The sequence below is a fragment of the Pecten maximus genome, chromosome 3 (assembly GCF_902652985.1).
Source record: "Pecten maximus chromosome 3, xPecMax1.1, whole genome shotgun sequence".
In the NCBI taxonomy this organism is placed as follows: Eukaryota; Metazoa; Mollusca; class Bivalvia; order Pectinida; family Pectinidae; genus Pecten; species Pecten maximus.
Genome location: NC_047017.1, coordinates 26,218,521 through 26,246,508, shown reverse-complemented (window position 1 = coordinate 26,246,508; position 27,988 = coordinate 26,218,521). Strand labels below are relative to the sequence as shown.

Below are 27,988 nucleotides of genomic sequence, written 5' to 3'. Positions count from 1 at the left end.
TGCAACGAATGTGAAATTATCGATTGGTTTGCTGGCGACGTCTAACACACAATGCTTGCTCTAGACGGGCATCAACCAATAATGAATCTACATTGAACCGCGTGCATACATTAACATCAGTCAGTACTTGAAGGGACAGACTAGAAACATGGACATACTCCCGATCATGGCAGTATAGTGGTAAATTAGCCATTTCCTTCTTCAAATCATTGTGTGACATCTCTTCTGTTTTCCTGACTGTTGATAGAGATCCGACTCGTATAGACTTGTATATATATATCCTGTGTATGTGTGTGTGTCACTTAATTCATTCACCGGCGTTTTCTTTGCAGGAAAATGAAACCGGAAGACACATCGGGATAAAACCAGCTTTATAAATACTGGCTACATCATGAGTAAGAACCATGGTATAGCCATTGTATCAGGATAACAAAGGTAAGTTGTATTATTGATGATAAGTAGCTATATATAAAAATGAATACACTAGAATTAAGAATTGAGTATTAGCGACACATGTGGTGTAATTCTTGCATTGCATGAAAACTGGTTACTAATGGTAATTTCATAGTAGATTGTATATAATACGATTAATACTGGGACGATGCATTTGCTTATTACATTCATAGAAAGCACGTGTTTTGTTGACATTGACGTCAGAATATTTAGTTTAGGTATCAGAAGGATATTAAGCAACCAAATATACATGTACAAATATACTAAGACACTGTTTATTGATGACGTGGTATCAAGATAATTGTCCGTGTTTACCGATTCAGGCGTCCGAGATTTTAGCCAAATAAACATTTATCTGCACATAAGATAAATGAAAATGGGATTACGTTTCTTGACCACTATAGGCGACCATGCATATCACTTAGCAAGCTTGATTAAAACTTCGATGACTGTACTCGGACTTCGTACCACTGATAGGCATTACTATTGATCGCATACAAAATTTATTTGATCGAGGAAAGCGATCGAGATTAAATTGACTATAAATTCTAATGAACTGATTTCATAAAACTATAGTTTATATTCTGTTGATAGAAGGTTCACTTTCTATTAGAAACCACAGGTATATATCTCAATTATAAAGCGGCGTCTTAGTAAGAAGTATGGGAGAGAATGATGTTCAAAGGCATGAATGGAAACATACACGTGTTGATAAACAACCGGGGTCTTTATTACGTGGGTAGATATTCTAACTTAACACCGGGAAGATATGGCAAAGTACAGGACTGGCAATGCTAGGTAAAGTTGCTAATATCCTGACAACAATGGAATATGATCCGACTTTACAATAATAAGCCTGGAACATCATGTTTGTTAATATTTTGTGGTTTTAGATTTGGAGTTAACAAAAGTGCCCAGTGTAAGTTGATAGTAAATCAAACATACGAAAACGCATATCACTTGTTATCAGAGACGAAAAGTGTATGCTATTGAAGTTTTGTGATGATAATCGACGGTATTGAGACACCAAGGTCATGTCCCTAAACTCTCCCCTAACACTTTAAAATATATTCCTGTTATAGACAAATCGATATACCTATCTCATGTGGTCTTTGTCGTTTTTCTCGGCCACATGGCCATTTCCTCCCCAACCTAATCTTTATATTGACACAAGATTTTACAAGTGCAGAAATCTATAGAAATATTAAAGTAGACAAGAGTTCGTCCAAATAACAGACCCACATTGTCGTTTATAATGGCGATTTAGTGATAAGGCAAGGGTGGCTTGTTTTTGTCCAGGAATATCTAGGCCTCTGTAAACTCTGTGAATATTGTTATTTAAAAACATTGATCCTAGCAGATAAAACAGATACCATATACAATGGTACAACGGTAGGGTTATGATTGGTGTTGAACATTGCTACGTCATCGATGAATATGTCCTGGAAAAGCAACCCTTAGATCCACTTATAATGTTATTAGATAGTGTCATATTTGTACGCTGTATATGAATTATATACATTTGTAATTAAAGAGAGGCCTGTTTCAACACATATTCCTAACTTAAGGAAATTCCTTTACTTAAAATCTAAAATTTAAAGAAGTTTGATAAAATTGTCTCTTTAAATTCTGTAATGCTTTTCTGTTGAAAATTTGAAATAAAGGACTTTCCTTCAGTTACGGAACATTTATGAAATCGAGGTCAGATTGGTTTCGATTTTGCTTTAAACATTATAATGTAAATTCTTTTTTCGCAGAAAGAATAACTTGCTTGGATCAAGACAGCATATTATAACACTACATAACTGTTGATTTCAATTTAACAATGCCTTTCTATTTAAGTCTTAAATTGTTTGAATAAATAAATAAAATTTAAATAAAAAATCGTTATTTCCATGTGTTTAGATATTAAGATATTTCGTGCAATTGTTTTGATTATGAAACTGAAATTCAATCCCGTAGACGATTAGTGCAAGAGGTATAATCATGCGATCACGAAATGGATCCTATTTAAATCATGTTGGTTCTCACTGTTAGATTTTTATTATATAATTACGTTTGAAGTAAAATACTCACAATAAATGACATTACTAATAATTATATGCTACCATTGTCAAATACAGAAAATACATTAAAACGGAACGACAATCAAAGGCATTGTAAATAACTATCATTCCAGTTTTATTTTTAAATCTTCCGCGTAAGCATGGATATGTTTATCTTTACTGTGATGCGTGTATTATAAACAACAGTCAATAAATAAGCAAGCAAGGTTGGACGGGTACAGATAAAAGTATTAGTACACTTGTACGTGTATGTACTCCCCCAGACGTCAGAGATTAAAGTGTGTGGTTGACCACTCACCATTCATGCCATATACACGTGGCCATTAACTAACATCCTGTACACAGTTACCTGGGTGTCATACTTGTCGGCTTCATTATCGGGACTGAATGACGTCAGTTGCGATAACCGTATGATTCGGAGTCATCAGACTGATACTGAGAGATACGGAATTGAATAGATTTACCTCCCGCAGTCGAAGATTATTTAACATAATATAAACATTATTTAAGACTAATTAATAAATGTGTCCCTAATTAAAATAATTGTCTGTTCCTAATTATCCTAATTAAGTATCGACGAAAAATAACAAAGGGCACATGAACAGATGATGTTCGGAAATGCCAGCTGCTTAAAAATAAGTAAAAAACAATTGATTCGATCAAAAACATGGTTAACATAATACAGAGTATTAGTGGATTAACACTTTCCATATCTCCCGCCATAAATGACAACATCATATCATTCTATTTCTGGGAATTCAAGTTCAAATCATTTAAAACAGATTAGCGTTACTTATTGCTTGAAAATAAAGTAACTATCACCAAGCATTACAATAAATTATTATTGTATCTGAAATTGTGCTAGATAATGCTGTAAACATGATTCTAAGAGGTTGTTGATATTAAGTACAGTTGTGTATGTTTTTATAACAGAACTTTGTATTTACTACGCCTTTGTCATGTTTTACATTTGTTTCACCATCAGTAAAGCATTTTAAGATCTTATAAACTATCCGTATTTGCTTGTCACGACTTTTGTAGACAATTATATGTTTTATGCTGCGTTTATTGCTGTCTGTTATAGAATTATGGGGACAGGATATTGCCAGCGTGTTTATCCCTCTGGTTGTGGCAGGCGATTTATGTCCCTCATCGAATCAAGCGTTTCTTTTGCTTTGAGGGTAAAGACAGATACAAATGTACCAAAATCTTTCACTCCGCGTAGGAAATATATGTAGGTAACTATCATGGTAAAATAAGGCAAACGCCAAGCCACCGAGAAGCATACTAAATCCAATATAATAGAAAACGAAGAGTCTAAATACAGAAGAATTTCGAATAAAATGTTCTTTGGATGGGTTATATCCACCTTTTTGTATAACAAACGTTTGGTTGTCATCAATATCAAATGATTTTTCACATTTTCCTTTCCTTTGACTTATAATGAATTAGACATTGCTTTGTGTGTCGCGGTAATTATAAATTTCATATTTTTATTTCAATTATCAAAGTTCAATATTCCCATTTAATATATTAAAGCATTTACATTTTATTGTGATTTATATTGATGATAAAATTTGTTCATTTCACGTAACGGCAATTCTATGTCATATGTGAAATAACATTGGGGAAAAAAAATAATAGACAATAGCCTTACCTGTAATAAGTACCTATTGTTCTCCCCTGTAGCAACACTATCTGTGTCCAAAGTTAAACAAAATAGGATATGTTGGCTGAGTGGAAAGATATCCAGGCGTATGTTTAGGTATACATTCCATCTGGTATATTATGGAAACAACGCCTTGTTTGTGTGGAACAATATAACAGACCATCGTCTGTATTCATATCTCGACATCAATTGTTTTTTCTTTATAATGAATACGTTAACGTTTCATTTGTTAATGTGGGACTCATTTGATATTCTTTATTACTTTAATTAGAAGCGTATACAGAGAAAACGTCATAACCTTTAACGTAAACGATTATGTTATATGAAATTTAATGTGATAAGAACAAAATTTACTTCTGAACAGCTCTCAGACCTATGTAACTAATGGTACCAAATACTACAACGATATATGACAACCAATTGTCCATGATATACGTAGATATCATGGTACATCGCATCTATACTTATTGTGTTGGGGAACGTAAGTATCCTGGTTTTTCAGTGAATTATTCACAGTGTTCGTATCACCCTGTCACTTATACCGTCTAGGTCATCGTTAGTATCAATGATTAAAATGATATACTTTGTACTTTGCCACTACCAATCAAGGTGTTTCTGTCGAGTATTCCTTATGTAGTTATAACTGTAATGGCAGTATGAATTTGACATTTAAGTTCCACAACAGTAGCGATACATTAGGGTAATGTTGTAATGATCAGTGACAGTGCATTGGGGGATTCGTTCAGAAAGTTTCAGTATTCAAATAAACAACAATAGCAACGCCTTGTGATGTAGCCATGCATATGACGGTATGCATGGAGATGGAGGTAAATGTAAAATGTAAAACGTCTAACCCCACCAACACTGCTTACACAGACATACATCTTATCTTCAGCCTAGATAGACATCCATCTTAAATACCGACGATGTATTAAGACGAACGCCTACAGTGTCACCAGCTTGTATAGAAAAAAAATATAAAAGTAGCTATCAACGTACACAGAAAAACATGAGAATACCAATGTTTGAACTGAACCTTAGTTTTATTTAAAGTGTTCTACAAACGATACAAAGTTATTAGCGCATTTCAATACAAACTGATAGTTAGAATACTGCCAAAATGAATTAGACTGCACCGTATAATTTGCTCGGCTTTCTAGAACTCGTCAGTGATGCTAGGGTCTGAAATACTGGTAACAGGAGGCTACCAAAATCAAAAGAAAAACCCAAATCTGGATGTAGATGTGCAAAAAAAAAAAAAAAAAATCAATCAATAAATTTTATTATTTTAAATATCAGATTTCAAAATATTAGTAAAAGACATATTTACAAGGGTCCTTTGAAGAGTGTAAGGGAAGTACGAACAATTGTTCCGGGGGGTAAGTGAAAAGTGAATACATTCCAAATTACAGCAATTTTGCTTTTTCAAGTGTTTATTGAGGAAGCGGAATAACAATCAAATATCAATTCAGTAGTCTGGGATATATATCTGATATTAAATACTGATTTCCTATATCCTCAGTGCACATCTATGGCATTTTCATTGTTAACAACAATGCAGTATCAAATGTTGTAGACAGGTATGCTCATCAGACCATCGACCAGACATCTCCTCCGCTGACACCTGACTCACTTCAACCCAACATGCTGATGATTTAAAGTCAAACAATAACGATTTTATATTAATGACAAGCATCAACGTGTTTGTGTCTTTTGGACGTCCGTTCGAATACTGCCATGCTTACGAAATGGATTAATATTATACAGAAGTCTTTCCGTAGCCGAGAACCGTATTATACCTCATCATGCGATCGATTTTTTTTGTATTTTTAGCATTTTTAATTATGAAAAGCATATATCGATCGGTAAATTAGCTGTGATTCCCCCGCTAGGCCATTAATTGATTATCTTATATCTGATTGAAGCATTAAAACAAACAATGGTGTTCATACACATGTCCCAATGCTAACATAATATTAAACATTTCATCCGATAAACAGAATATATATCAACGACGTGTAAAAGCATATAACATGTCCTGACACACGCACATACAGAAAATTATTATCCTTTGTGACGGTTGTGCGGTTTTATTTTATGATTTCGAGTATAATCGGTATCGACAAATCATTCGGTACAATAAGCGAAATGACCGTATCTCATGGTGATTTACTATGGTATGGACTCAAAGTTGGTATAACTATTGGACGGCCAGTATTATGAAATATTAAAAATTAGATTCTATTCCACTAACGATTTTTAACTGCTGTGTATATTCGGAGACAGTTTAGCTGTTCCCACGAGTTTTCCCCTGTAGAACTGGTGGTTCTACATCAGTGTGTATATGGACCGTTCCGTGATTCAGTGAGCTGATTGCGTGGGTTCGTAGGATATGTCGGAGTGGATCAGCTGACAACTACTCACATTGTTTATACCACGACTTATGTTTTTACCGATATATGTCATGCGAGGTTTGGTCAGAGTTTTCACAGTACTGGACTATAGGGTGTAGTAAACTGCCTCCAGAGCCCCATCAGGTTCCAAGTGCCCAACATCACATCTGAATGACGGGGCTGTGCTTATAATTACATTGCCACATTTGTGTAGATAAATTGGCCGCCTTCTGATATACACACCGTATTGGGAGTTCAATATAGACAAAACGTCGCAGATGAACTCACATACCAGGAGAGAGGCGTTCTTTTATGCAAGCATGTCTATGCTTTATGTTGCAATATGCGTTGCGATAAACCAATATCACGTCATTTTCTGTCAATATACACATATATTTTCCTAACAGTTCACTATTCTATACTCTTTATTTGTAAAATAGATTCATGTGAATTCGGATTGACGAAAACTGTTATTCTGTGTAATAGTATTAATTATAATGATAATCGACATTGATTTTTACTTATTTCTTCCATAGAGTTAACTTACACGTTGAAAAGTATAGTTATTATCGTGGATATTGTATCCCTGAGATTACCCACGGAGGACTTGACTTAAGGATGAAGCGTTCTCTGATCATTCCTGATGTACAAATATATTACATAACAAGGATTTCAATGGCTAAATACTTTTTGTTAGTCATAAAGATTTAGAAAGTGTAGAAAAATGCACGTGATGTGGACAGAACACCTTCTAGAGACACTATATATCAATTATTTGAGAGAAGCTGTAATTATGGAGACGTGGTTGTCATGGAGACACGGTAGTTATTGTGACGCGGTAGTTATAGAGACACGGTAGTTATAATGACATGGTAGTTATAGAGACATGGTAGTTATAATGACATGGTAGTTATAGAGACACGGTAGTTATAATGACATGGTAGTTATAGAGACATGGTACATGTAGTTATTGTTACTTGATAGTTATAGAGACACGGTAGTTATTGTTACGTGATAGTTTTAGAGACATGGCAGTTATTGTAAAGTATTAGCTAAAGAGACACCTCCAGTTATAAAGACGCGGTAGCTACAGAGACATTGTTCACACTCGATACTGAGACAGTACAACTATGTTGAAGTGCTGCTATAGGGAAGTGGCAGTATCAGTGAAGTACTGGTAATAGGGAAAAGATAATTTAGACACGCAATATTAGTTTTAAAGTCATTATAGTTTCATGTTATTAGGTAGGGAAATACAAAGAGACATTATATACAGACTGGTGAATTATTCAAATTCCAGGACACAAGCCATGAATACCTACTTATATAGGCATATCAGTCGTCATGGATAATAAAATTGTACAGCGTGAATGTTCCTTAATTGACTTTGAGCGAACCTTTTCAAATAACACACACACATATATATATATATATATATAACTCATTACTCATGGCACAAGTTTTCCTGTGTAAAATAATGTCTATGATAGACCAGTGAAGCGTGTTAGATCACAGGCACCAGAGCTGTAAAAATCAACCGCACATCAACATGAGTTTTTTAACGTTTAAATTGCAGAAGCAATATTCGTGACGTTGCCCCATGGGACAATATCTGTCTCGGCTAAAATGTTTGGATTTTTTTTTCAAATAAACGGTAGTATTGATATGGGACGCCGCATATTGCCAGCGCTGGTAAGATTGGCATATTCAAACCGATTCCATATAAAAACCGTTACACATTACCATTGTATGGCCCTAAATGACTGTTACCTTTGGCTTATTATTTAATCGATACACATGGCAATACCACCTCAATATCTACCACAGTAAAATTCTCTCAGAAAAAAGCATGCAACAAAGTATTGATTAGGTAGTTGTACAAAAAATTGTTAACATTACATGGCTAACATGTATAGTGTACCTTTAAACAATTCGTTTTACGCAATGTGAACGCGTCAAAATATGAAACGAAAGACACATTATTATCTTATTCTGCGTGGTATTGATAATATGAATTTATTCAGACATGTCAATCACCTGTTCTATCTTCCATTACAAAGCAACCGATTGTAAATTGATACCACTTGTTACCTTAGAGATTGAAGATTCTATTCACATAAAGAGGATTCGGTGTCTGCTACAATACGCTTACATAAGAAGACAAGCCTTGACTGCAGACACATAAAACAGTTCCGATTGTTGATGGCCTTTCTCGCTTTGAAATGATACATCACAACATGTTTGCAATAATATGCCTACCCTTCCAAAACGACTTGTTGTAATTTGGGTTCATTCTGAATTGTTCTTGTTTTTGTCCGGTTAAGAAGACTCAATGATATTTTTTGTCTGATTTCGCTTCGCCCCAGACGACTAAAACAAAAGTAGACTGCAGACATCTGCACTACATGATATCCGCGTACACAATATCGTGTCCATTTCGATGACAAATATGACTCGTTATTTGTATAAAAACATATTACCAAACTAACCAAAACTGTGTTAAATATCAAAACGAATGTTTTTTTTTTCCTCACAGATATCTTAATTGGTTAACGGCAAATTACAATCTTTACTTATAAGCTCAATTCTACTTACGAATGTTGTGTCTGGTATCATGCCATTGCTGTATAGTTGTCTCCCCTTGTTGATATACCTGTCTCGGTGTCAATAACTGGACGTTTATCACCAATGTAGCTACTGGGTGTATGAACTAATGTATCGCTTTCTATCTCACAGGACAGGGCCTCTCTCAAATGGACCTCGGACAGCGATAAATCGGTTACTGGATCCTAGACGATAATGGCAAAATCAACAAACCTATCACTGAAGTTGTGTAACGTTCTCTCGACTAAACGAGTCATACCGACCAGATTTTGTTTGGAGAGGGTGTTATGACTAACAATGTGCTAACGGAAGTATTTCAGCACAAATAAGTAATTTTGTACCTTATTTGGTTTATTAGGCTGTGTTGTTTTAAATTCTGACCATGTCCGCCCTAGGTGGCTCCGCCGCCATCATCGAGGATGCCGATGTGGAAGCTAATGTTTATGCAATAGATTTTAGTTTTAACCAGCGCCCCTCAGTTGACATAGGGGTGGAAAATCTAAACTACACAGTTAACCCCAAAAACATGTCGGTTTGGCAGCGGATATCTGCTCTCCAGTTTCCATGGGAATGGACCGACGATTCCGAACCCAGGACTGTGCTAAAAAATGTCTCATTTTCTGTTACAAGTGGGAAGATGCTGGCCGTTTTGGGAAGTTCAGGTAACGAATTTTAATAATTGCACAACTCTTTATCATGTTTACTTCCACGACTACTACGACTTATCACTCTCAAGCAACAACATTTACCAAATAATGAAATTACGAAACTTATCATCTCAAATGTTTAATGACGAAGGCATTTGCCAGTTGCTGATATTCTGAGTTAGCCTTTATATCAGGTATTAAAAATGGGAAATGTATCTTGTGTAAAAAGACAACTACCTGTATAAATAATCAATCATTTGGTTTATACATTGTCTGATGTCTTTAGTGAACAAAGGGAGTTTACAAATAAATATATTTAACAGTTGTTTAATATAAACATAAACAATAACATATTGTACAAACAACAATGACATAAATGTACTGATCTTACGTTCGAACTGGTAGAGAGAGAAATCTATGTTTATTAAATGCTGTCTTTTACTATATGCTTATTGATGAGGTTATACAGTATAATATGTATTATTTACATGTATATTAATAGTTTATGCGTACACTCAGACATATATTTGAGTTTGTTTTCTTTCAAAGTTTAATCATCAAGCACATTAAACTATTGAAATAAAGAACATAAAGTTGTGTATTCATACTGGCATTGATTTAATTTGTGCAATTTGAACAATTTATATTCCTAACATTACTTTGAAATAAATCTATAAAAGAACTTAATGTAATGGAGTTGCTTCGATATGTGTTTCTCTTTTCCTTCAACCACCAAGTAAAGTTTCACTTCAGGTATTAGTGGGGTTTACTTGTTGGTCGAAGCAGACAAAGATAGCTTGGAAGTCGATTTAAAATAGCAACGTCTACATTATTTATGTAATAATTGGAATAGTTTTTTATCCTTCAACATGCAACCTACATACTGCCTCTAAATTGATAAATGCCTGTGTCATTTACTGAGATATCGAGATATACTGCACTATCAGTTATAGTCTAGGCATCTGTATAGAGAGTATGTATAGTATTTGCGATTGTTATCAGTCGCCATATCTTATTGTGTCTGGTTGAATATGTCTAGGTAGAACATAGTTCGAATTTGACATGATTACATCTATATATATAGTTACTAAATTATTTATCAGTCTTGCTTAGTGTTCCACATTATACAACGGAGTCGTGTATGAAATCCTTTACCTGTGTATTCATGTAAAGGTAATTGATTTGAGAGTATGTTTTTCTTTTATATTTAGACAACCGTTAATCAGATGACATCTGGTTGAGGGTGGTTAAAGGTTGTGATATCAAAATTGTCATATTTTAATCACGCATCAAAACATTTATTCATAAAAGAAACAAATTGTGTGTCTGACAATCAATGAATTATATACGGCTATGTTATAATAAAAGCCTTCCCTGTATAACCTCTTTTACGTTTGCATTTTTCATGGTAAATATTGTCGTTTCGTTATTGCGCCTTTCATCTTTGTCCGACATATACTTTACTTATTTATTGAGCAAAGTAAACGTTTATCCAAATTTTGTATTAAAGTTATATTCTGAATTAAGCAATATTTTCGCTCCCTGTTTCCTGCTTTGAAGTAGACACAATGCCAAATGCACATATCACATTTCGTCACATCTCAGCACATCGTGGAAAAAGCCATATATATGAAGGTCACCTTTGAAGTCAAAATAAAGTGAAATCGATCCGATTTACAACAAAACAAACTAATAGTCAGTTCGGTCGTTTATGTGACAAATGACCCTTCACCTGTATCACGTTGACAATGTTTACTTTGTCAATGATAAACGTGTTACAGTACTAAATGTACAATCATCTGATTTGCCTTAGATCAGCGTATGACCCCCACAACAACCCGGAGCTAGAGACGTTTAAAAGGGTAACATATGGAATTACAATATGTTCATTATGTAGTAACCAATGTCAATAGTAACGGAAGAATTATTAACAGCACCGGAAGTAGGGCGGATATGAACCTGGCCGGGCTAATATGTATTCTGGCTGATATATTCTATAAACGATTGTGACCGATTGTGTTGAACAGATGTGACAAATAATTCAATTCCTGGTAATATGTCACCTTGTAAGTGATTGATATTTGAGGATTAGTTGTTTTGACATTTTGTAGATTAATTAAAAACAAACCATAGTATTATACTTACATGATGTATGTGTCAACACAAAGATAAGGCAAATCGAGAACGAAAGGTGGTAAGGACACATAAATCAAAATTTTAGAAATTGGAGTCACTCCAAGATTAAAAGTGGAATCGGGCTTATTGGTATTAAACTGATTTATCGGCCCTTCTTGGCACTAACTTCCGGCAGGCCATCATGAACGACGAGGAGTTGAAGAAACTGTTGTCCGCTGTCACCATCGCCCAAGGTGGTGTTCTGCCCAACATCCAGGCTTTTCTTCTCTCCAAGCATTGATTTAAATGTCTATAAGCATATAGTCATGTGCTATTTAAGGTGTCATGTACTCGTTTGATATCAATTTTTCCATTCAAAGCCATATTAGGGCGTCAGATATTGTATTCAAATAAAGAAAGAGCAGCAAAGTGCATTACAGCATTAGTTGATGCCGTTAACATTAGTAACCGTACTAACATCGTGTCATCTGTTGAACTCAGAATCATTTTACAACATTAAATTGACACTCACGATGTCACCAGATAACGATAACACTATTTATTTGACACTACGTCCTTGCGGTGATATGGTGCTAGACATGTATGATTGTGATATTTATTTCCATGTAACATTCGTGCTAATGATGATGTGGTGCATGTAATTTTAAACGGCCAAAGTGCCGTGTATTTAAGCTATATACGTTCAAGTGTCTGTCGATCAGGAAGAAGATTGGTTTAAAATTGACTTTACTCATAAGACAATTTTCTTTTATGCGTTAATACTTAAAATGATTCTTAAACATACATTTATATTCTAATATTAATAGTATGTAAGGATTGAAGCGATTTCAGCTGCATATGAAATTATAACATTAACTTTAATTCTATCGTATTCTATATTGACACCGAACTAATGGCCGTTCAACGTTCTTGTTAAAAGGGGGGGGGGGGGGGGGGGGGGGGGGGGGGGGGATATATACCATTATTTAAGTCACGTCTATTGTCAAAGACATATATGTCCTGTGACTGAAAAAAAAGTCTTTTGAATCAATTGGTTTGCCGGTATGAGACGACTTTTCCTTTTATAACAACTTGTATTTGTATATCTCAATCAAACGCAAACTGTCTTTTATCATATTATTTGTTCGGACTATACTTGCAGGAAGCGGCAAGACCAGCTTGCTCGATGTGCTTGCCGGTCGAAATGATGGTGGTGAGGTCAGAGGAGAAATTTATCTCAATGACGTAGCTCGCACAAACTCTATGATCCGCTCATGCTCTGCCTACGTCAGACAAGATGACCGTCTTTTGGCACATTTGACTGTGAAGGAAACTCTTATGTTCGTTGCTCAATTAAAATTACCGACTACCATGACAATGAAGCAGGTCGAAAAAAGGGTAAGATATTTAAGTGTTTATTCATACTGAGTATGTCAGTGCAGTGGGCTCTTGAAGAGTTCGATCGCACAGTGAGTAATTCATTTTCGATGGAGAAACCAAGTTTACTCTTGAAATACTGGATTCAGCCACTGTAATATATCCTGTTTGCATTATTTAGGTTACACGACTCTTGGTTATGCATTTTGTAACTTATAAAGAAGTAACTAACGGGGTTGAAATAAATACCATATCCATTAACAAAGAGTCGGGTGACCTGCTTCATCCACAATAATCTGAGTCGAAAGCGGCGATATTGTTTTGAATATACTTTTTTTGCTGATATATACAAATAAGGCGTAATGATCGATGTTTTAGAATATAAAAAAAATCAGTAATTGATATTCAAAACTTTTCATCAATTTTTGATTTTATAATATACATCGTGTATTTCACTTTTTTTTAAAATTTATTTACTGGGGAACAACGTTCTGTAAACCAATGGTAGCTAGAAATCTTTCAAACTTTAATGTCTTTATTTCTAAAGTGCACAAGCTAAGCAAACGCGGACTATTTGCCCATGCGTATGTCATGCTTCTCACCAAGACTAATCGCTGTCATTGCCGGATTACAATAACCTTGGTCTTTGACCTTTCTACGAAACTGGCCTGTCATCAATGTTATTGAAAATGTGATGCTTATTAAGCGGGACTACAAATAATCACGGAAACGCATTCTGTGCAACAAATATTGTTTCAGTTGGTCGCATTTTCACGAGAATATTTTGAAAGTAATCACAACATTCTACTTCTGATGCAATAAAACCATCAACCTAAAATCAATATACAGTTTCCGATACCACAAAAGACCTAGATTCAGTAGCAGTTTTTATATAAGTCATAACCTGGACAAGACGGTGTGACGTCGAAGCGATTCCTTGTGGCGTCAACAAGTGACCACGTGACACAAAACAATCGAGAAAAAAAAAAAATCCGGATCGAAGTTCAAAATCCCAACCAATCAAAAGACCGGAAGGAAATATACCACTGATGGTATATCGATATATCTATACAGTATAACAATCAGCATGATTACAAAAATGCTCTGACAGTGGAATAAAACAGCGTGTTATCGTAGAAAAAAATATTTCAAATTATTAATTTATAGATAGACAAAGTTGTAGCGCGTAAGCCATTGGAAATACATGGTAAAACTTGACAATACGATCTGGTATATCTTTAGTCTTTTAAACAAGTGTACACTTATAGTATAAATCGAAATTCAAAATACTAGAAAATAACAAATGAGTCATTAATCTTTTTACGAATTAACCATAGCTCTGGAACGACACATCGTTTCGCGAACGATGGAAACATCACCTATGACGTCAAGCAAGTACAGTGAGAAAGCGCCCTTGATTCTTTGTCTCTAGAAGTTGTAAATATTTTAGTAGCATTTGTTCTGTACAAACACGAAGCAGGTTGCTCTCAAGAGAATTGATATTGGGGCTAGTGAGCGATGAGGATAAAGCACACCTTCTCACCGGCCACGAGCTCGGGTATTAGTATACGTTGATCAGTCGACAGACTTAAGACAAACCAAAATACCTCAACATGAAATATGGATACCACTTTAACCTCGCTGCCAATCCTCATTGACCAATCGCGCTCCAGTCGTTGACAACAAAGGGGAAATTGCCTGCTACTCAGACAGTAGACTTTAAAAATAGCGTAAGGGATAGGTTTACGATCTGCTTGCTTTCAGACCTGTATTCTTCTTAACTTAATCAGATCTGATAAATGAACAAGAAACACGTCCTCAGCATGCATTTACATATCCGTATATATAGATCGATAATGCTATATGAACTGTTTGTATAGAAAATGAATATAAATCATGATCCAATGAACTAAAAAGATACATTTTCGCCTGAATCTGTACTCTTTGTAAATGGGGATATACAGCATAATCAACGTGTTTTATTTTGCAGATATAAAGGGCGTGAACTATATACACCTTTTTCGCGAGCGGATTGTCTCTATATAAAAATATATGGATTGAGTTCCCGGTGCATGCATACCGTACTAGTACTTGTAGGATGATAACTTTACCAAAGTCCTTCATCTCGATACCATCGACATTGAAGATTCCACTGATTAGAGATTATAAAATATGCATGCATTGTAGAAATTAATGTTTTTTTTTAATCTTTTAGTCTACTTTTAATCTATTTTGAATCGTAATTTACCTAATATGCATGACGATATTTTGTCATGTTGTAGGTTGATATGGTCATCTCGGAACTCGGATTACGCCATGTATCTGACACTAAGGTCGGAAACGCAGAAAGCCGAGGAGTATCCGGTGGAGAGAGGAGGCGAGTTAGTATTGGTGTCCAACTTCTGCTTGATCCTAGTGAGTATCTCAAATATTTTCCTATCGGTGTGAAAACTTCCTGTGGTTCAGAAGTAGGTGGACAATATGCGTGCATGTACCGGGCATCTTATTTCCACATGTATACAAAACGCTCGATTGATATATAATGTTATCCTGTTATAACGTTTCACACCTCTGTATGTGTTCCTGATCGATTATAACAGCTCGTATTGAGGCTTGAATAGAGTATAACAGAACGACACTCGATACGAATAACATTCATATTTACATAGATGTTACAGAAGGAAGAAGGTATACATCAGAACAAACCATAGATCCCTGTAAAATTGTGGTAATATGTACTGTACGAAGTCACCCACTAAAATTGCAATAGGTTCACTGGCCAAAATACAATTAACATATCGTACGTTGAAGTATATAAGTCGGTTATATAAGGTCCTGATATCGACCAAAAGATAAATAGGTGCAAATTAATATCCATACGGTTTATCACGTAATATGCTAAGCTTCAAATCAAATTTGACTTGTTCAATATAACCTCAAACCAGGAAAGGTGGTATGTGTGTGCAATTACCGAGGAAAGATTCTTATAGGAAATTATCAATCGTGAAATTCACTACAATGCAATAGAAATTGGCCTTTACAATGTGTTGCTATAGTGAAGATACTCGTGATTTTAGTTTAACAATGTACACAAACGTATACTGATATTCCTTTGTGTATTTCTTACTAGGTATTTTGTTCCTTGATGAGCCAACTTCCGGTCTGGACGCTTTCACAGCCCACCACCTGGTGGAGACACTGTCGAAACTTGCTCGAAACAACAGAACTGTACTTATGTCTATACATCAACCAAGGTACGGTATTGATTTGTATTCAGGCTGAAATTGGACGGAAATCTTATTTATTGATTTATCTACTTATTTATTCATTTAATGTAATTACAATAAGAGGCGGTATGAAGTTAGCTGTCATTGGATACCATTTCAAAACTGTATTAATTCATTCTACTTAAAACACATATACTTCCTCTATTTGCATATTACAGCAATCCGTTTGTGTAAAGATCCATATACATAATTATCTCTTAAACAGTTAATAAGTGTGGAATACTAGATTACCTTTGCTTAGATTCATCAATGAGGAAGTCATCCGTTATTAACTTCTTTTGTTTTTTTAATTTTCAGATCAGACATTTTTGAGTTATTTGACTTGATAATGATAATGACAGGTGGAAGGCAGGTGTATTTTGGCGAGGCCAACAAGATGGTAGATTATTTTACAGAGAAAGGATTTCCCTGCCCAGCCCTTACGAACCCGTGTGACTATTATGGTGAGCATGTTATGTAGAAATACAAGTTTACAGTGAAATATGATCAATCTGACCCCGGTATAATCATGTTACAATGTAAAAAAATTAATACCAAAGGCACTTTTACACGTAAAGCTAACGCAATAAAATTCAGTGAATGCATGTACGTCAAGGTGCACATGAATATATTTGGTTAGATTTTTTGTATTTTTTAGTTTCATTATGTTTATTGTATTATTTTTTCTTTGCAAAATTTGAATTTATGGAACAGATCTGATACTTCTTTCAAAAAAAACCCCAATATCTCAGTTTTCAATCATTTCACCATTTTGTTAAGTTTAGCAATGTACAAATGAATTCGTCAGCAATCTTTAAATATGTGCATTTCGTCTAACTAATTCTACCGTAGATATCTATCTTTGTCAATAGCACAAATTCTATGCGCATTTAAACAAGGGGAAATAGTTACCCATTAATCACAATAGAAAAAAACACGATGAAACGAGTACAAAAAATAATTAAAATACATGTATATATGCGTAGGCTCGTGAAACACTAGATATACATATTCAGATTCATCGACGACTCCCGCGATGGACACCAAACACATACTCTTGTAGATTCCGTTTTAGTGTTACCGCTCCAACATCTAGACAGTCTCGTTATATATAATACTGATGTATTCTCTGTATACGACAACATATTGCCATCACGACTGTTGATGGATGACTTGGGAGGCCATTGTATACATTATTTATCATTGTTTCGTCCAAAGTGGACTGGTGGCTCTATCACTGCTTAATGATTATAACAAACAGGGTGTCAATCCAATTAGCTAAGTCTGACCACAAAGTCTATACGTATAGTGTCGTAAAATCTCCAAGAACCAAATTATGACATCCATACCAACGATACAAGAGTTATCTTCATTAAAAATTCATCGCAGTCATAAACATTTGAGTGTGAGGTCAGTTTCTAGATACCATGAATTGCTAGTATTTCAAGAAAGTTTTTTTTTTTCGCGAAAAGACAGATTAAAACATATACACAGTTTTGGAATACCCTTATTACTGTCAAGTTTACATTAAAATGAGCAATTTACACCAGTGCAATTTTCCAATAGTTGATTCTAGTCCTACTATGAAAGTTGGTAAAATGCAACCGTGAAATATATATGTCACTGTTTCCGCTGCTAATAATTAATTAGTCGAGAATGCATGCTCCGACGAATAACTGATTACCTTGACAGATAGATGGAGGTTTTATTGTTATAGACATACAATCAATACAACCTTAATTAGGTTCGTCATTGTTAAACGCACACACTATTGTTTTCCAATTAGTTTAACTTCTGTTGTTCTCAACATTCCCAAATGCCAATCAAGTAGACCTATATATCCCACATGCCCCAATCATCATCAACGTAGTCGTACAAATCTTCAACATTCCTACAAAACGAAATATGTAAATACTCGAACGGTCAGTATCCTGCCCTAGCTTCGCTTCGGTACATGTCACGGTCACTATTTGCATGCGTTTTATCATGCACATACATGTAATCACTCATAACCCATGTCCATGTATGCATTGTCTTCCTTGGATGTATTGGAACAAATGAACTATTCCATCTTAGATACAATATAACATTCTTTAATATCAAAAATACATATATATATATACATGTATTAGTAAAAGTCTGTTTTCTCTATGTCTAAACAAAACTATTGATATGGTATAAATCAAAGAAGGTTTTGTCAATATTTCTTAATAACATACATACAGAGAGTGTAGTGTGATAATAATGCAGTAACATATAGATAGTCTCAGCAAGAGGGTTAAGAATGTATGATACAAAATCTGAAAATCATAAATATTGTGTCCAGTTGGAAAAGAGAATCTGTTTAAAGATAGTGATGTATAACAATGTTACATAAGAAATTAACATGTGATTCCATCATGCAATATCATTCTGTCTCTTTATGTAAGGCCTTATCCATCGAAGCTTCTCAAGGAAATCATGAACCACATGTATTGTGTTAGTTTTACATCAGTTATCTTGTCGCAACCAAACGTCATCTGCACTGAATGAGCAACTGCACTGAATAGTGCTTAATGAACTTCAAAGCATGTTAGACATGTTAGAGAGGTACATGTAGTTACGTCGAATACCGTAGAAAGGATCAAAATGATGGGAGAAATGCAAAGGATTTGACGCCTGTGTATCATGTCCGTTTTCATATAATTGATATGATAATGAAGCATTTATCATACTACGTAGATCAGATACGAGAAATTAGTTAATTAGTGAAGATTATTGCTATTATTTCAGCTTGAAGATTTAATCACTTAACTTGTTTGTGATCTATGTTTCTCTATTTGGTTTTGATGAAGTAAGACATTGGACCCCTATTTACCTGATGCGTCTGGTCCTTTAATTGATTTTCTTGAAAACGGTTGTCGAAATCGTTCACAATTTATATGATACAGAGACCCACCTAAAGGAATAGTGCTCAATCTGCAGACAGAAAATTCACCCACACTGCCTGGTAACACATCAACGCTACACCACCCCGATTGATAAAGTACAAAATTGTTAACGCATACATCAGATATCGAATATACTGACAGATTCCCAAAGAAGTTGGCTTTTTTAACTATGGAGGCAATCCAAGTGGCTTCTTTTTCCTGGCAAGTCATTGCAAGTTTAGCACTAACATACATTTTATCGATAGCGTTCTCACTGATTCGGCATTTAGGAATGAAAACGTCTGTTTGTCGGCTTTAAAGCGGCCCCATACTATACAATTAGTGGTAGGAATATACGTCATCTATACCGGGCTACACGCACGTGCAATCAATTTTCCTACCCATTCACTTGGTTGGCTATCTTAGTATCAACGTTAATACTTTAAATACACTGTCACTTTATGTATCTGTATAATCAAATAAGAAGGCTGATTAGTGTTTATTATATAGTGATTAACGCATTCTAAATTGCTGTACATTAGTACTAACTTGGTTAACTTTCTTTATTTATGTCTTACAGTGGTTAAAACTAGATTCATTTGCGACAAGACAAATGCTTTTTTTATACTTACATCATCTAAATTATTTTTGAAAATAGCTTATATTCAAAAGCATTACGCCGGGTAGTTGTAGTTATATTTCTGTTTGTCTCTGCATCGTTTGTAAGTGACAAACAACATTTCAATGATGATCTTAAATGTTTTTATCTCAATTACGGAAGTGTTATTATTAAAAAATCCTGAACATATTGGATTGTGCTAAGTACATAATATTTTCTATATCTGAAGACCATTGTCGCTGAAACATTTTGTAATATGTTTTCTCTAATGAATAAATTATCAGTCTTTTTACCTGACCTAAAAGAAAAAAAAACTGTTTGTGTCAGTTTTGAGATGGCTGGCCTTTATCAAACAACTGGTAATGGATACACAATCTGTTTCATAACTTCAGTTGACCTAGCTACTATTGACTGTACCTCAGACGTCACGGAGACCGAGAGCACAGACACTGTGAACACATTAATCCAAAGATACGAGACTAGCAGACTTGCTGGGAGTACGGAGCGAGGGATGAGTCTCGAATCCGATGGGCCCACTGGTGTTGTCTCCCCTGACGAACCCTACCCCGTGATGAAGATGTTTGACAATCTTGAACATAGTCCTGGACCATTCCGGCAATTCTCAGTACTATACCGGTAAGGAGGACCAACGTAAAAACAAAACAATACGATTGTAAATAAAAATGATCAAATGGGGCAAAACATGACTCCAATATATACCATTGATTTATCTAACAATTGTAATTCTGATTTAAAATAGATCAAATATTTACATATATGAGCCTCTGCTCCAAAAGGATAAAATCTTCCCTTTTGGCACAAACCGAAGAACCGTCACGTTCATTGTGTCAATATTACGTAAAATGACTTGTATATCATTTGAAATACAGTTGTCGACAGGAAACTCTTATTCCACCTACGTACCGGAACTCGGTTTGTTAATATTGCCATGTGTAGTTGCTATCTCATAGTACAGATAAGCGTTCCTCGTAAAAAGTCAATATCAATTTAACTCCTAACGAAGAATAATGACATACAGTCATGCGATAAGTTTGTATTTACATTCGCTCTGAGTGGGCCGCTTTTATTATTGTTTGATTGCTTATAACACCTACGGGGAGGCATGCCCGATATCTTCCTGAGGTTTGGGAAATAATGTTTGGCATGTCACAGTTTTAAGTTGTTTTACAGAAAAATGCATTTACCCAATGAGTATTTTTTAAAGTTCTTTTTTTAAAGAAAGATAATGAACATCAATAGTTTTTATTTTGAAAACAACCTCTATTTTGATAAAGTCTAAGTAGACCATGAACAGTATCATTAAGCCCATACATTGAAGTACAATAATAACAATATCATAAAATGACAATTGATTTCCATATGCTACAGACGGTTACCCGGTATCATGTCCTCTGCTATTATATTACAGGCGTTGTACTAGGAACCTGGTTGAGGACTATTTATTTCTGATGGCCCAGTTTATCCAGGCCCTGTCCATGTCTGTGGTAGTAGGACTTGTCTACTTTAAACTGGGGCTGGACCAGAACACAGTTCGTGATTGGTTTGGTCTCATGTACATCATCGGGGCCATGTATCCCTACCTTGTTATCCTCGACCTCATCGCTCAATGTGAGTAGCTTATACATCATACACAACTTATAAGTGGTAATTGTCTATTGTCAAATTGAATTACACATATGAAGTACAGCGAGCATGATTAAAAGTTAACATATGCACATAACTCAATCTTGTCTTTGATAGAATATTGCAATTATTATTAATTTATTTCAAACTTACATTCCAGTAGAAGAATTTATATTTTTATGTCACGGTTCACGTTTTATCCTGATATCAGTACTGTAAAAGCAACCCGAGCTATCCACATGGGGTTTCCTTAATTAGTGATAATCAGTTGTGTATTATCAGTTCCTTAAATATTCATTCTACGTTATACATGAAAGCGATCTAGTCACCTTGTAAGTGTCGCTGAATGGATAGGGCACCTTTTAGTCACGATGTAACACAATGATTACATTTCGACAACAATATATAACAAAGATTTGTAATTGGTTATTTCATATTCAAAAATTGATTAACCATATAGTGTACACATTACGTCACGAACAAAAATGGGGTAGTGAGGTAGTGAACATCACTTCGAATATATAAGAATGTACCTTTTGACTAATTTTAGACAATGATTTCCCGAAAGGTGAGGGTGTGAACTACACTGTCTCCCTGGTAGCCTGAGAGATTATAAAAAAACCTCTTGTAAAAAAAATGGAAAAAATCCATTCATGTCTGCTTGTCAATATTTGTTTCACAAATATATATTTTTCATATCTATATTCCTTGATCTGGATGTCTTCTCTATTTTGTCCACAGATCACAACGAAAGACATTATCTTTATTACGAAATGGAGGACGGCCTATATGGACCGACGCCCTACTATTTTGCAAAGGTAAAGCGCACTTGTTAGTCTACATAAGTTAATTTAATATGTTGTAATTGTCATCGGTTTGATAACATTCGTAAAAATTGTAAACAATATTCAATGTAATACAAAATTATAAACAATATTCAATGTAATACATTAAATGCGTTAAATATTGGTTTGATATTTGGCATTTCCTTGGGAACTGTTCTGGTAGACAGTTCATCTATGTTGATGTATTTGATTATGTGACTATAGGAGGGTTAGGCGTATAATTCGATATTGACATTAACTACAATTTCCGTAACAGTTGTCGACTAGTATTATCGGCGAAATTAACAACACGTTGTTTCGAGAGCTGCAGGACGATGACAATCACTGAATAGTTTTATGGTGAACATCTTGATATCATGATCATTGTTCTCTATTTCTTTATGTGAAATGAAGTCAGAGTTCATTGTTCTCTATTTCTTTATGTTATACATATGTATGAAGTCAGACTTGTTCGATACTTGTTAATATGCCTAGTGGTTCTGTTGGCACCACCCTAACTCTCATTTAAGATTATGACAACCTGAATTTGACTTAAGTTTGCATAGCGGTTGTCGTGGATAGAGCAGAAGACGTTTACTATACCGGATCACCTGGTCGTTTTCATGATAATCTCTATTTCGGATTCGTTATTATGTCGATATTCTTTGTTTTTGTGTTTTTTATTATATAAAACTTCATGAGGTCCGCATAATATATGTTACGGATAAAACATCCTACTCGATCGATAGAATAAAAATATTGAAATAAGGTCAAAATGACAGTTAAACGAGAGAGTGTACAAGTAAATTGTAGTTGAAGGAAATAAGAGAATACATGGGGTACGTGTGTAAAGACGAGCGTACGAAGGAGTCACCCATATCCTCTATTGAGAATGTAGTGTCTGTGCAATGGATCGTCCCCTTGGCTATCTGGCGTCTTCGGGACGCTTAAGTTGGATGCAGACAACCTAATACGGGTTAACCTCAATTTGATTAAAACACTACAAAGACACGTTAATGTCGATACCTGTAGGATGAGGAAACAGAAGTACATGCGGGTTAGAATTCATCTAAACATCTTAGTGTTTTGTAACCGTTCCAGTCGATATTACTAAGACTTTTTTCGGGAATTATTCATTACACAAAAGTAAAGATCGTTTAAGCATATTATCCATCTGTGTTAAGGAATTCCTCTGAGCAACGAAAACTACCACAATATCTTACATGTCACTGGTTTAGGAACTTTTGAATGTCGAGTACTTTATAGATAAATTGAACGGGATTTTTCGGATTGTAGTACTTATAGTGTTAAATTTCATTGTCTACGCGTATTTAAGCAATATTGTGTGATCACGTGAACAATTATATTCATATATGATATGCCACGAGCCGTTGTTGGGTATTGTTAGAGTACTATAATGTCATCACTTCAAAAAACAAAGGGACATAGTAAACTAAGGAGAATCTTCAGTGTACGAGTGTACGGGTATTTATTTTACTTTCCACAGGTACTCAGTGTACGGGTATATAGCTTACTTTTCACAAGTACTTAGTGTACGGGTATATATCTTACTTTCCACAGGTACTCAGTGTACGGGTATATATCTTACTTTCCACGGGTACTTAGTGTACGGGTATTTATCTTACTTTCCACGGGTACTTAGTGTACGGGTATATATCTTACTTTCCACAGGTACTTAGTGTACGGGTACAATTGTATATATCTTACTTTCCACAGGTACTCAGTGTACGGGTATATATCTTACTTTCCACAGGTACTCAGTGTACGGGTATTTATCTTACTTTCCACAGGTACTCAGTGTACGGGCATCTATCTTACTTTCCACAGGTACTCAGTGTACGGGTATTTATCTTACTTTCCACAGGTACTCAGTGTACGGGTATTTATTTTACTTTCCACAGGTACTCAGTGTACGGGTATATATCTTACTTTCCACAGGTACTCAGTGTACGGGTATATATCTTACTTTCCACAGGTACTCAGTGTACGGGTATTTATCTTACTTTCCACAGGTTCTTAGTTAACGGGTATTCATCTTACTTTCCACAGGTACTCAGTGAATTGCCGCTGCACTCGTTCTTCGTTGTCGTGTATGTTATACCAGTGTTCTTTCTGGCCGGATTCACTGTGGACGTCAAAGTGTTTTTCCAAGTGTTCGCCATAGTGTACCTCCTGGTGTACTGTAGCCGTTCCCTGGCAATGCTCTCCGCAGCCCTGATGCCAACATTTACTCTATCCTGTTTCTTCGCACAGACATTTTTCTCCATGTATATAATGTCAGCCGGTTTTTTCATCAATTTGAAAAATATATTTTCAGGTAAGCTTCTGATTAAACTTTGGAAAAAAAATAAGTAGTACCAAGGACACTAATGGAATTTATGCAATAACATAAAAAAGAGGAATTAGTTTGGCACAATAAAAAATCTAAACAGAAAATTAAGCACAAGCTTCATCTATTTGAAATTAGGATTTCATTCAAGCTCATACTCTATCATTCATTCTTTCAGGTTTAAAATGGGTGTCTAGTATATCCTATCTGAAATGGGGATTCCAGGGTCTGTGTCTCACAGAGATACAAAACTTGACATTTTCGTGTGGTGCTGTGCCGCCAGAACTTTGTATTAAGAATGGCGAAGCGGCTCTCAAACTGTACTCACTGGACGGAAACACGGTGCTGGACGCCTGCCTGGTATTGATGGGTTCTATAACAGTTTATCTCGGCATTTACTATCTCGGTATGAAATTTGTTAAACAGAAACCTCATCAGATGTGATTTTTACTGATGATTGCAGAGACAAACATGGCTTGAAATCCATTAATCAAAACAAAATCAAATTTGAGAAAAATTTCGCGAACGGGGATTTCTGCTTCCTCTTTAAGCTGCTATTAATCAATATGCATGTGCAATATGATAATTCAAGAATACGGAGAGGAAATTAATGAATGTTTTAGTCGAAATAAGACAATAAATCCGGATTTATCTAATAAGCTCTAGACAGGATAAGCGGTTATCAATGGCTACCTTCAAAGTGACCACCATACAGCTCCAACCAGGGAGTCATGGACAGGATGGTATCTCAAAGAGGAGGAGGAAGAAGTGATATCAGATCCACTGTGTCACCGACAGTACACGACAGGCAAAATGCTGTGATTAACTCATTCAAATGTGTTTTGAATGAAATTCTATGTGATGATACTTTTGAATATTGCGTACAGTGCGCGTTTTGCGTATTATGCGTATTTTTTGTAGTTTTATCTAGTCCACAATTTTTAACTTTAATATGATCACTTATTCCAATTCTGCTTTTTAAAATTAAATTAATAGTGATTTTGTCCCTACTTCGCGAATGAATAGGTTTTAATATTATGAATATGTCCGCCCAAATTACTGAACAGCATTTGCGAATAGAATGAGGGCAATACTTTGATATGTTTGTATAAGGGCTAACTACAGTTTCACATTATGATATGGCTATTTGGTCTGATTCTCTAAAGGTTTGCGAACATCAACTTTTGGTGTGGATGTTTCTCGACCAGATTCATCTGAGATCCAGTTCCAATAAGATGTTTGTTATCATGGACATCGTTTCATGTTGCCTTGTAATATATTGCATCAGTATAGTTATGTATCAATATAAATTATCAATGTCATCGTATCGATGCATATTTCGTCATATTTTGATTTTTGAATGGTATATGAATAATAACTAGTTTGTTCCTATCTTTTTTACCCTAAAAACAAAAACTCTTAATGTTAGAATTTGAAAAATGTTCAAAATATTATTTAAAAAAAGAACTGCGCGTATCTGGAATCCCTAGTCGGTCTCATACAAACATTCTTTCTTTAAAATATCCATTTGAAAATGCATGTACATGATATTTTTGGCATGCACATGTAGCTATGCTTTAAAAACGTTTCTTGAATGTGGAACAGCGATGTATTTACTTTAGGCAAGGGAGTTAGATAGAAGTAGTTAATCAGCCCGATACCGTGTTTTATAATGCTGAAAGCATGGTGTGGTTTTATTCTATTTTGTATTTTCTGTATGTGTTCCAAAAATGAAATGAAATACCTACTGCAAACCTGACGAAATCTGAGTCACAAGAGTGCATATATTCACTTCATTAATTATCAAAATAAATATTCATCTTTACATTTGAGTTCAACTACATGTATAGCATTCCATTTTTCACTTCTAGATATGAACTTAAGCTATCAAAATTATGATATTCCGGTTTCAAGTTTAGTATTGTTGTATTGTTATAAAATTTAATTGAATTTTGTTTTATTATCGCAAAATGATTGTTTTTTAGTAATGATTCTTTATTTTGATGAGTTGTAATCTTTCTTATGATGAATCTAAATGTTCATGGTGTTTATTTAAAGTCCCTGATATACCAGGCATTCTTCTCTTTTGATTTTACATTGCTGTAAAGCATCCACACGGTCGGAGTCCGTTTGCCAAATAGTCCTACCTCAGATTCATAGATTTACAGATATATTGTATGGATTACGTCTGAGGTGTGGTATATGGTTATTCTGACCAATAGCGCGATACACTATAAGGACTTATTGTTATGTATTGAAAGGGAATACTAGTAGAACATTTTTATTATTTTCCCATTCTCGCATTTGAGACAAAAAGTCGCAGAAACTCGGTGTCGCTCATGTGAAAAGGCATGATGTGATATAGACGCAATTCAATTGATCGAAATCCAGGGTAAATTTATCATGGACATGATTTGTTGTACCGAAATTTAAATACATGTAGCGTATCATCTTTCCCGTGCCATATAGAAACAGCCTCGTAATGAATGCTATCATGGTATACAAAATGTAAAAGCTACATGTTATGATATTAAAAGTTTTTTTCCATTTCTTTTTTTTTCGTTGTATACTTATTGTATTTTACCTCATCAACAAATATTTAGTCGATACCTGGATGAGGAGTATATAGTTATGAATGCAATAGCCCGTTTGTTATGGATTGTTTTGAATCTTTATGATAATTTTTGAAAAGGGGTTTATTTTTATTCAATTCTTTCAGTAACTGGCCTGGTATTTAACAAATAACTAATATTATAGTTTTATCTAGACGATCTATTGGCTCCGAGCTTTAAAAATTGTCCAGCTAAATTCCAAAACTAGAATATCTTCAACCAGTAGATATATCCTAGAGACCACAATTATAAAGGTCATTATTTATAGTCTTCACATTCAAGATGCAATGACATATCATCGTTAATTATTGTTTTTTAATTGTATGTTTTAATGAAAGGTAATTAAATGTCAACCGACTATTAGGAGGAAAAAATGCAGGAGATTGTCATCGAGAAAAAAAATTGAAAGTCTGACATTTAGATTTTTTTCACTCAATTGA

The 27,988-nt window shown here is 34.8% G+C and overlaps 2 protein-coding genes across 4 annotated transcripts in view; one reads left to right on the top strand and one right to left on the bottom strand.

Moving 5' to 3' along the window:
• The window catches only part of LOC117323720 (ATP-binding cassette sub-family G member 5-like), a 32,757-nt gene extending 23,472 nt beyond the window's left edge, over nucleotides 1–9,285 (bottom strand). For 2 of the 3 annotated variants that reach the window (XM_033879139.1, XM_033879140.1), the window contains exon 1: nucleotides 9,177–9,285. The gene's annotated coding sequence lies outside the window, so the exon portion shown is untranslated. The remainder of the gene's footprint in view (nucleotides 1–9,176) is intronic. The other variant, XM_033879137.1, reaches the window with a different exon arrangement.
• LOC117323719 (ATP-binding cassette sub-family G member 8-like) lies at nucleotides 64–27,915 on the top strand. The gene is made up of 12 exons (XM_033879136.1): nucleotides 64–180; nucleotides 333–435; nucleotides 9,318–9,847; nucleotides 13,110–13,345; nucleotides 15,607–15,739; nucleotides 16,455–16,578; nucleotides 16,909–17,054; nucleotides 20,511–20,754; nucleotides 21,548–21,747; nucleotides 22,504–22,580; nucleotides 24,657–24,924; nucleotides 25,115–27,915. Exons 3-12 carry the CDS (start codon nucleotides 9,568–9,570, stop codon nucleotides 25,378–25,380), a joined length of 1,974 nt encoding a protein of 657 aa, XP_033735027.1. The 5' UTR covers nucleotides 64–180; nucleotides 333–435; nucleotides 9,318–9,567; the 3' UTR covers nucleotides 25,381–27,915.
• The last annotated feature ends 73 nt before the right edge of the window (nucleotides 27,916–27,988 follow it).

Coding starts and splice junctions, on each gene's coding strand:
- LOC117323719 (XM_033879136.1), top strand. CDS start 9,568: ATGTCCGCCCTAGGTGGCTCCGCCGCCATCATCGAGGATGCCGATGTG. Junction 17,055..20,510: donor GAACCCGTGTGACTATTATG/GTGAGCATGTTA, acceptor TCATAACTTCAG/TTGACCTAGCTACTATTGAC. Junction 21,748..22,503: donor CCTCGACCTCATCGCTCAAT/GTGAGTAGCTTA, acceptor TTTTGTCCACAG/ATCACAACGAAAGACATTAT.